Source organism: Sycon ciliatum, chromosome 7 (assembly GCF_964019385.1).
Source record: "Sycon ciliatum chromosome 7, ocSycCili1.1, whole genome shotgun sequence".
NCBI classification, from domain to species: Eukaryota; Metazoa; Porifera; class Calcarea; order Leucosolenida; family Sycettidae; genus Sycon; species Sycon ciliatum.
This window is the reverse complement of record NC_088649.1, coordinates 14,643,108-14,653,107: the sequence shown is the minus strand read 5'-3', so window position 1 is coordinate 14,653,107 and position 10,000 is coordinate 14,643,108. Positions and strand designations below refer to the sequence as shown.

General features: G+C 49.6%; 1 protein-coding gene across 1 annotated transcript in view; it reads left to right on the top strand.

The window, feature by feature from the left end:
• The window catches only part of LOC135821073 (uncharacterized), a 46,363-nt gene that overhangs the window by 3,678 nt on the left and 32,685 nt on the right, over window positions 1-10,000 (top strand). The window contains exons 2-5 of the mRNA XM_065334137.1: window positions 771-1,575; window positions 1,946-2,080; window positions 2,757-2,868; window positions 3,495-3,822. Coding sequence (XP_065190209.1) covers window positions 771-1,575; window positions 1,946-2,080; window positions 2,757-2,868; window positions 3,495-3,822 — 1,380 coding nt within the window. The remainder of the gene's footprint in view (window positions 1-770; window positions 1,576-1,945; window positions 2,081-2,756; window positions 2,869-3,494; window positions 3,823-10,000) is intronic.

The window sequence follows — 10,000 nt, the reverse complement described above, 5'->3', positions numbered from 1 at the left end:
TGTGTGGGGGGGGGGGGGGTGGTAGGGAGGATGGGCTGTGTGTGTGGGGGGGGGGGGAGTGAGGAGTGGTGAGGAGGATGGGCTTTGTGTGTGTGTGCGTGTGGGGGGGGGGGGGGTGGAGAGGGCTGTGTGTGTGTGTGGGGGGGGGGGGGGGAGGGGGAGTGGTAGGGAGGATGGGCTGTGTGTGTGTGTGGGGGGGGGGGGTGGTAGGGAGGATGGGCTGTGTGTGTGGGGGGGGGGGGGGGAGTGAGGAGTGGTGAGGAGGATGGGCTTTGTGTGTGTGTGCGTGTGGGGGGGGGGGGGGGGGGGTGAGTGCCTGATGACTGTGGTAATGAGTGGAGATCCAGTGTCTCCACATGTCTCTCGGTAGGGGGCTATGTTCTTAGTAAAAAAAATGTAGTGTAATAGTGAGACAAGATCTGTGTTTGGTGGTGGGGGGGGGGGGGGGGGGGAGCTGGTGAGACTCGCTGTTTCAGCATGGGAGAATGTGTGTGTTCTGGTGTGCAACGGCGGAAATGCTTCCCAATAACTTAAAGTACTTGTAATGCTAAGGGCATTATGCACGAAGATGACAGCAATCGCATAGTTGATCCACGTGGAAAAGATGCAGAGCAAGTTACAATGCTGTGCCAATTCGTCCGTACAGACACGTGTCAATTTCTCTTGCAATGTCTCAATTATGTCTGTGTACGTCGTTTGTATACATGTAGATGTGTGTGTTTGTGTGCGTGTGTTTGTGTGCGTGCGTGCGTGCGTGTGCACTACGACAGCACATACTGGCACACGTAAACTTTGGCCAGGAGCCGTTCGCGTACGCGGAGGGGCACGCGGCACAGGAGGCCGCGCACACCATTTCCTCTTACGCGTCCGCCATGGATGACATCATGACGTTGATGCGAGAGCTGCCGTTCTTCGGCGTCTGCTTGCCTCGTCCGTTCAACACCTGCAACCTTGACAACGATGCGGGCGACGGCGATGATGATGATGATTTGGAGAGTGAGGACGTCAGTCTGCACCAATCGCGGAGGAGCTCTGCTTCCTCGTTCTACACGCCGCTCAGTCGCAAGTCTCCCGCCGACGCCGCTACAACACCACCCGTGCTGGCTGCGGCGTCCGCTTCCAGCTCAGTGGATGGTGGAGCGGCGAGCTCGGCCACTGCTGATGTTTCCATGACGACAACGGTGGGCACGGATTTCCTGCTGCCGCCCGCGTGGGGAGCCGACAATGCCGCCGCTTCGGCGTACTCTGACGCTGTTGATGCCATGGCGACCGCGGAGGAGAAACCCGACGTCCCTGCGAGCATCGACGGTGCCGATTCCGCGGCTGCTGACGGTGGTAGCGTGACAGCGGCGGACGACCGCGTGCGCTATCGTCCGCTATCGCCCGGCGACCCCTGTCTCCAGGGTGTGGGCCCTAACATGCTGCACACCGGTCACAGCATGTCAGCCAGTGCTCTGCTCGGTCACGCGCACCTCGCCAAGGACGATCACCAGGAGAGGAAGGAGCGCGAGGCGGCGAGCTCTGACCAAGCCGAACGAGACCATCGCAATGGTGGTAGTCCCGATGTCGAAGCAGGTGAGTTGTCAGTACGGCATTGCACCATCATGTGAGGAATTCTAGTCATCCAGGCAGTGGTAGCAGCTAGGCTAGGCTAGGGGAGGGGGAGGGGGGGGGGGGGGGAGGACGACACGCAGCCTTAGGATCTTAGAAACCTGTCTAGTTGGTGGTGTATCTAGCTCTACTGATCATGCGCTTAGCGCACACACGCACACATGCATGCACGCGCACACCCACCCACATACACACACACACACACGCACGCACGTGCACACGCACACACACACGCGCGCGCGCTCGCACCGACAGCCGTAACCTAACAGCTTTTTTTCAACTTGTTCTGCTCCTGTCTTGAATTCTTGTGCTGTGTGCAACATGGCATGTCCAGCTCAGTCAACTGATCCTAACACACTGCTACTTACAGCCTGGGAAAAGAAAGTCTTTCCCATCATCCGCTCCAGATTCCGCAACAACGATGAACGCACACAAGGCCTCGGCCAAATCCGCGGTGCTCTCAGCATGGGTAAGTTGAGGTGTGCGTGCGTGCGTGTGTGTGTGTGTGTGTGTGTGCGTGCGTACATGCCGATGTACTCCGTGTGGTGTAGACCAGGTGTGCATTGGTGGTCGATTCACATGGCTTCGCCAGTTGTTTGGATTGGACAGTTATCTGGCGCAAGTCTTGATCTGTCTCATTCAGATCTTGTTCGCTATCGTTGCTATAAGAGAAATCTGTGGATGCACATCCAGTGCATTTGCAGATTTGCGTGCTTCTCTTGCGACGAGCGTATACTATACATGGTACATGGTACATGGTACATTGTGTGTGTGTGTGTGTGTGTGTGTGTGTGTGTGTGTGTGTGTGTGTGTGTGTGTGTGTGTGTGTGCGTGTGCGTGTGCGTGTGCATGTCTTTAGGCGTTTTGTGTGTGTGTGGGGGGGGGGGGGTGCGTGTGTGTGCGTGTATCTGTCTCTCTGTCTGCTGCTGGCCGCCTGTGTGTATGGGGTGCGTGTGTGCGTGCGTCCGTGTGTGCGTGCGTGCGTGCACATGCGTGTGTGTGGGTGTGTGGGGGTGTTGATGCATATGTTTACATCTGTGTGTCTGTGTGTTTGTATTTGTTTTTTAAGGATGTGCATGTACACACTCAGTTGTTTTCATTGACTTCAATTTCTCCTTCTTTTTTTTTGTATCCCACCTGTGCAGGTCTATTTGACATTGCACAATCCACCGTGGAGTTTCTGTACGAGGAAGGAGGTGGAATGCCACCGAATCTCCAATTCCCCACACTAGAGTCGGTCAAAGCCGAGTTGAACAAGTAAGGGAGAAAGCCTGGGTCGTCGCTGTGCTATAGATCATGTGCGCACTCACATGTTCAAAATCCATTCATATACGTGAACACTGTACACATATGTAAACAACTTATGATTATGTGATGGGTAGACTCGGATGGAGTCTGATGGAGTCATGGTCATGCAATGTTATCGCAGGAGCCGATTGTCAAGTAACTGGTGGTGTTAGTGGACATTATAGCATAACTTGTAGTTCCTTGGTCCTTTCCCTTTGTTTTGTGAGGGCTCATTACTTTTAATATTCGCTGTAGAGAGACCGCTTGTGGAGTAAAGGGGTCGTCGCAAAAGTTTTCTGTCGTCCCTGAAACGAACATCGTTCATTTCGTACTCGGACCCCCTCCCCTCCCTCTGAAACGAACACAGCTTGCTATGCTGGACGACGGAAATCGCATGCATGTACATGTCATATGTACAGTGTCGGTCGACGTGCGATTTTGGCTCGCACCCCCTCCCCCCCAAATGAATCATGTTCGTTTCAGGGACGACAAAAAACCTTTGCGACGACCCCTAAGAAGAGAAGAATTAGTCACACGTCGTTAGTGGCTTGCACTGTGATGAGCGCTGTCTTTCAATGCTCTTGTTCACATGCCAGGTTTGACATAAACCGCGTGCGCAAGGGAAGCTCCGTGCTGATTGGCCCGGAGGATTATGACGACGGCATGGCCGATGGCGGTGATGATGGGGCGAGTGGTGGGAACAACAGTGCTGGCCCGGCTCCTGGTACGGCGGAGCATGCCGCTCTGTGGGCTAATGTGGCGCCAACTACAGTAGCCAACCCTGCTGCTGTTGCTGCCGGCAACGCCCCCGCTAGCGCCGACACGATGGCTGGTGCAAAGCGTGGCGGCAGGCTGCCAGGGTTTGCCGTTCCCGCCATGGTCAACACCATCGGGCTGATCGGCATCGTCACCAATATCGATAAGGTTAGTTTGCTTTGGTGTTGTGTGCACCGGTTAACTCGCCCGCACGCACAAAGCTCACACAGACACGCACAAAGTCACTCGAGTCGGTTGGAAAGTACGCGTCCTCCAGTGTTACCAAGTGCCCTCTATCCCCATGCGTACGGCCCAGTGCCGTTTTGCGGGATTTTTCAGAGTTTTGCGGGATTTTTCAGAGTTTTGCGTACTCGTTTGCCAGCAACGACCTTGGAATTTTTCTGGTGCAACTGCGACTTGACATGCCTGGTGATATCGTTGAAACCTCGGTGTCCAACGCTGAAATCAATGTTTCAGTGCTTGCAGAAAGCGAAGTGAATTCCCTTCTTGCTCTTCGTTATTCCTGGAGGTAGCGACCACGACTCTTAACTTCAAGTAGGGGTCAAACGGGTGTACCTTTAACTAACGAACGGGTATTTTTCTTAACGGGCGGGTTAACGGGTACCCTTTAGCAGCCATTGTAAAAAAATACATAAAAATTGTTAATTAATATCACATTTTTTCAATCATATCTGTTGCATTTCGTGTCTCATGATAGGAAATTCAAGAATCAAGACAAAATATATTATTATAATTTACAATGGAAGCGGTCCTCACCAAGAAAACACAATCCGTTGCTACTCCGAGTTTCTTGAGTTTTTCAATCGTCAGGCAACTTTTCTAACTAAAGCAGGGCTGTCAGGTCCACTAAAGAAATACACAACCACACAGCAAGGCGCACAAAAGAGAAAGCGTGAAGTGTGGAGAGTGAAGTGTGTGTGTGTGTTATAATTTATGTACTTTGTAATTTTTTTGTTCATTGACAATTGCGTGGTGAATATGTTGAATTGATATACAGTAAAGCCTGGTGTAAGCGACCTCTGTGTTTAGCGACCACCTGCTCTTAACGACCATTTTTTCCATGCACCGACAGTTCTACACAGACACTGTGTGACCTGGTTGTAAAGACCACCTGGCTTTAACGACCGCTTTTGCTTGCACCGTGGGGTGGTCGCTTAATTAAACCAGGTGTTTACTGTATTAGTATAGTGTAGTAGTAATGAGTGAATGTCTAGGAGACTAGCTGCCTAGAACACAGAGAGCTGCAAGTGCTATAGGTGTCCACTGTGTCCTGTACCACCTGCGCTACTTGCGGCAGTGGAGGAGGATCTTCACATTCTCGCTCCACGTACACCGACATAACGACATGGACCCAGACAACAGAGCAGGAGCACACAGAGTGAGGGTAGTAGGCCGCAGCCAGATGTTTGAGGATAGTAGGCCGCAGCCAGATGTGAACCGGAATGCAGAAGAAAACTAGGAGCAACAACAGGGGGACAGACCCCAGAAGGAAAGAATGAGTACATTCACCTAACATAAATAAGCCAGGACAAGCACCACTTGGGACCGTCAGATTAATTTCTCTGGACCGAGCCAGCCGGGAAAAAACCCTCGCGCCGACGGACACATGAATGAGGGAAAAAACCGGGTGTATAACCCAAGTGGCAACATGGCAGCATAAAAACAGGCACAACATATCTACAGCCAAGAAAGAAATGGAAGAAGATGGGCAGACATGAAGGGTGGGAGGGTGGGGACACTGGTGAGACACAAAAATTGACTGAAGGAGTCAGGCATAAAGAACAGCAACAAAAAGAGAAAACATCAGATTCCATATTCGCAAGAAAAATAATTTTGTTGGGCGAGAAATCCTTTCTGGCCTCACTCGCTCCGCTCGGCCGGCGAGAAATATAACTTCTTCAGCATCATCATCTGTGGCGAGAGTGAGTGGTACCTCTGGCCCAGGGAGGGGATTCTCTGACAGCTTCAAAAGGAATGTGTTCTTGTGTAGGAAGACAATGGCATCAATCATTGTTGCTGGGAGTCTGCTGCGGCGCTTGTGCCCAGTTCTCTCGGCAAAAGAGAATACTCGCTCTGACGATACCGACGTTGCCGGTATGCACAAGTACCGCTTACCAAGGTTTGCCAGGCGAGGAAAGCGAGACTCAATGGCAGCCCGCCAAGTGCGCGGATCACTCGCTCTACTCACGGGCCTCTCCTGAAGGTAAGCCATCACCTCCGCTACCACAGACTCGCCTTCATTTGCTATTTCCTCACCAAGGAGGTCATCCAGGGAACAGTTTCGTTTCGCAGGCGGTTCGGAGCTTGGTCCAGGCGGAACGGCAGGTGAAGTTCCGATACTAGCCAGCTCAACTAGCAGGTTGTTGTGTATCCACGTACACCCTACATGCAGTCTCACACGCAGCTCACCAGAGTCAACCAGCCGGCATGGATACATGTAGAGTAAGACCATGATTCAGAGCATGCGCAATGAGTATATACAAATGCATACAGAGTACATAATATATTACATCAGAGTGCATATATAACAATATCCCCCTCGCAAAAATAGGTAACACCGAAAACAAAACATTTTCATGACAAGGAACAATAGCATAGAACAGACAATGTAATAATGTACCATCGTCTGACGTGCCAATTATCAAAGTTCAATGTTCTATGTGTGGTATGTACTATACAGAGCATTATACTGATATATACAAATGCAACAAGAGAACCACGTACATGCATTCACGATCATCTCAATCAATCCATGCAAATAATATAATAATTACATATCCTACATGTATAAAATGTCTCATCCGTTATACCGAGCTGGTCTTACGACTGACCGACCAGATCGAGTCACCTGCCGGTCAACAGGTACAGCATCAGCTGGGGCTGTAGAAGCTAACGACTGTTGACCCTGCTCATCCTGCGACTGTTGCATGGGCTGCTCTTTCTGCTGTGAAGTCGTCGGCTGTTGAGCCTTCTGAGGCGGCAACTGCTGTGGCACCTGCTGCTGCTGCGGCTGAGGCTGTTGCTGTTGTGGTGACAGTTGTTGTTGCTGCTGCTGCTGCGGCTGGAGTTGTTGCTGCTGCGGCTGGAGTTGTTGCTGCTGTGGTGCAGAACGTGTCTGTTCTGCTAACTGAGAAAGTGGTATTGAACGTGGCCGGAGTTGGTTACGGTGTCGTTTCCAGACCACATCATTTACCTGGACAGAGTAATTCATAGCACTGCAGATAGAGAGAACAACACCAGGGACCCAGGTTGTACCATGGTTTTGAAAACGTAACGCAAACACAGCATCACCCGGTTTGTATTCTGGTAGCAAATGCTGGTTTTGATTGAAAGATTGTGCCTCCGCATTCCGTGTTGTTTTCAAAGCATCATAACGTAGTCGTGGTTGGCGATTAAATAGCATTTCTGCCGGTGATTTACCATTCGCCGTAGGAGTTGACCGAAATGTCATTAGAAATCGTTGTAGTCGTGTATCTAGGTCGTCACCTTCTGTTCCCATTGCTTTCATTTTAGCTTTAAAATGACCGACATATCGCTCAGCGAGACCGTTTGTCTCCGGATGGCCGGGAGCTGAACGAGTGTGTGCGATTCCATTTTTCTGGAGAAACGAGGTAAATTCAGCACTAGTGAACTGGGTCCCATTATCACTAACGATGTGAGTGGGTAGACCGAATGTGGCAAACAAACGTCTCAAAGCTTTGATAGTACCCGTTGATGTGGCATGTGTCATCGGGACAATTTCCAGATATTTCGTATACGCATCGACAATCACCAGAAACATTTTGCCCATGAATGGACCCGCAAAGTCTATGTGCAGACGACGCCATGGACCCGACGGCCATGACCAGGTAGCATAGGATTTACTAGGTTTGCGTGCCTGTTCTTGACACGTAGCGCACATTTTGGTGGTATCTTCAATTTCGTCATCCATCTTTGGCCACCAGAAATATCGACGTGCCATACGTTTCATTCGTACAGCGCCTGTGTGTTCCGAGTGCAATTCACTCAAGAGCATCGCGCGCAAAGCCATGGGGATTACCACTCGTTCATTCCAGAGTAATACATCATTTACAATAGATAGTTCCCAGCGCTTTACAAAGTACGGCTGTAACTCCACCTCTTTCACATGCTCTGGCCAACCATTCAAAGTGTAGTGACGAACACGCTCTAGAACTGGATCATCTCCAGTGGCATTCAATACAACTTGAGCATCAATGAGCTCGTCCTCAATGAAAAGTACACGTGTTTCACCTAGTTCCGGGGTAGAAGGATTTCCAGAAATTGGTTTTCTAGACATGAAATCTGCCAGAACATTTGCCTTTCCCGCAATGTGTTGGATGGTGTAGTCATACGCTGAAAGTAATAACTTCCATTTCTTTAATCTGGAAGAAACCAGGAACGGAACACCTTCCTGCATGCCGAACAATTTCACCAGAGGTTTGTGATCAGTTTCAAGGACAAATTTCTTTCCCAGGAGATATTGGCGAAATTTGGTTGCACCAAACACAAGAGCGAGTGACTCCCGTTCAATATTTGAATAGTTTCTCTCCGCTTTATTCAACAGACGAGACGCATACGAAATGGGTTGGTAATCACCATTTTCGTTTTTCTGTAAAAGAACCGCACCAAGACCCGTTCCTGATGCGTCGCATTGCAAGACATGCTCCAGACCCGCCGAATAGTGCGCCAAAACCTCCGTGGAACATAAAGCATTCTTTATCGTAAGGAACGCTGTCTGTTCAGAATCTGACCATCTCCAAACAGTATCTTTCTTTAGCAGAGCGTAAAGTGGCGCCATAATCCGAGCAAAATTGGGTATGAATTTGCGAACATAATTCGCAGACCCAATAAACGATTGAAGCTCACTAACGGACGTAGGAGCATTGGCATTAACCATAGCATCGATTCTTCCTGGCGAAGGCGCCATACCACTCGCACTCAAAGTATGACCAAGGTACGAGACTTGCGGTAGCATGAACTCGGTTTTCGTGGCTTTCAAACGCATTCCCGCATCTTGTAGCCGCTGCAAAACCATTTCCAGATTTCTTTTGTGCTCTGCATCATTTCGACCTGTGACTAGAATATCATCTACATACACAATGCAGCCATCGATACCCGCCAGGAGAGTCTCCATAGTACGCTGAAATATGGAGACTGCTGAATGAATGCCAAACGGTAGACGTACATATTCAAACAGACCACGGTGGGTATTGATTGTAGTATACCCCCTCGACTTAGGATCAAGCTCTAGCTGGTGGTACGCCTGAGATAAATCAAGCTTCGTAAACTTCTGCCCACCATTCAACTTGGCACGAATTTCGTCTATGGTAGGTAACGGATATTTTTCTAAATCCGAATTAGCATTGATGGTGCGCGAGTAATCAGCACAGATACGTACATTTCCGTCTGGTTTTTGAACCGGAACCGTAGGTGAAGCCCATTTCGAAAATTCAACTTTGCGTATTACACCTTCCTCCTCCAGTTTAGAGAGGCCTTGCTCGTATTTCTCCCGGATTGCAAATGGTACTGAACGAGCCTTCATGTACACAGGTTTTGAATCATTTACACGCAAAGTGACCTGAGTTGAATTTAATTTGCCGACAGTTGACGTGTCAAACAAACTCTCAAATTTCTGAAGCATTTCCTCCTGCAGCTTTGCGCGTATAAGAGCATTATCAATTTCAGACTTCACCGAGAATATTTCCCTCCATTCTAGTTTGAAAAGTGAGAGAAGATCTCTGCCCAACAGAGATGGACCATTTGTATCGACAATGCGCAAGAGAACAGTGTGCTTTTGCCCATTTATTGACACTGGAAATTTCCCTTCACCTAAACAGGGGATGATGGAACCGGAAAACCCAATGAGCTGGACTGATTGAGTTACAAGAGACGACACTGGTGCACCCAATTTCTCGTAATCAGATTTGGTGATGATGGATACAGCACTACCTGTATCGATTTCCATGCAAATTGGTGAACAAACATCATTGATTTCCGCCATTACAGTATACGGAGGGTGTTTTCCACTACCCGATCGAATCTTGTAGATAGGCATATCATCAACATCACAATCAGAAACGATCTCACCTCGATCATCAGGTTCGTCATCCACGTGGTGAATTTCACCTCGTTTCTGCTTGGTGATGCAGGCTCTTTCGAGATGTCCTCGTTTCTTGCAGTATCGACAAGTAGTAGATCGATGAGGACACTTGTCAGCCATATGCAAATCAGATGTACAACGATAACAAACCTTGCCCTTCGTCGACTTTGACCCTTTCTGGTCCTGCGAGTGATTTGGCTTTCTAGATGCACTTGCTGACTTGGA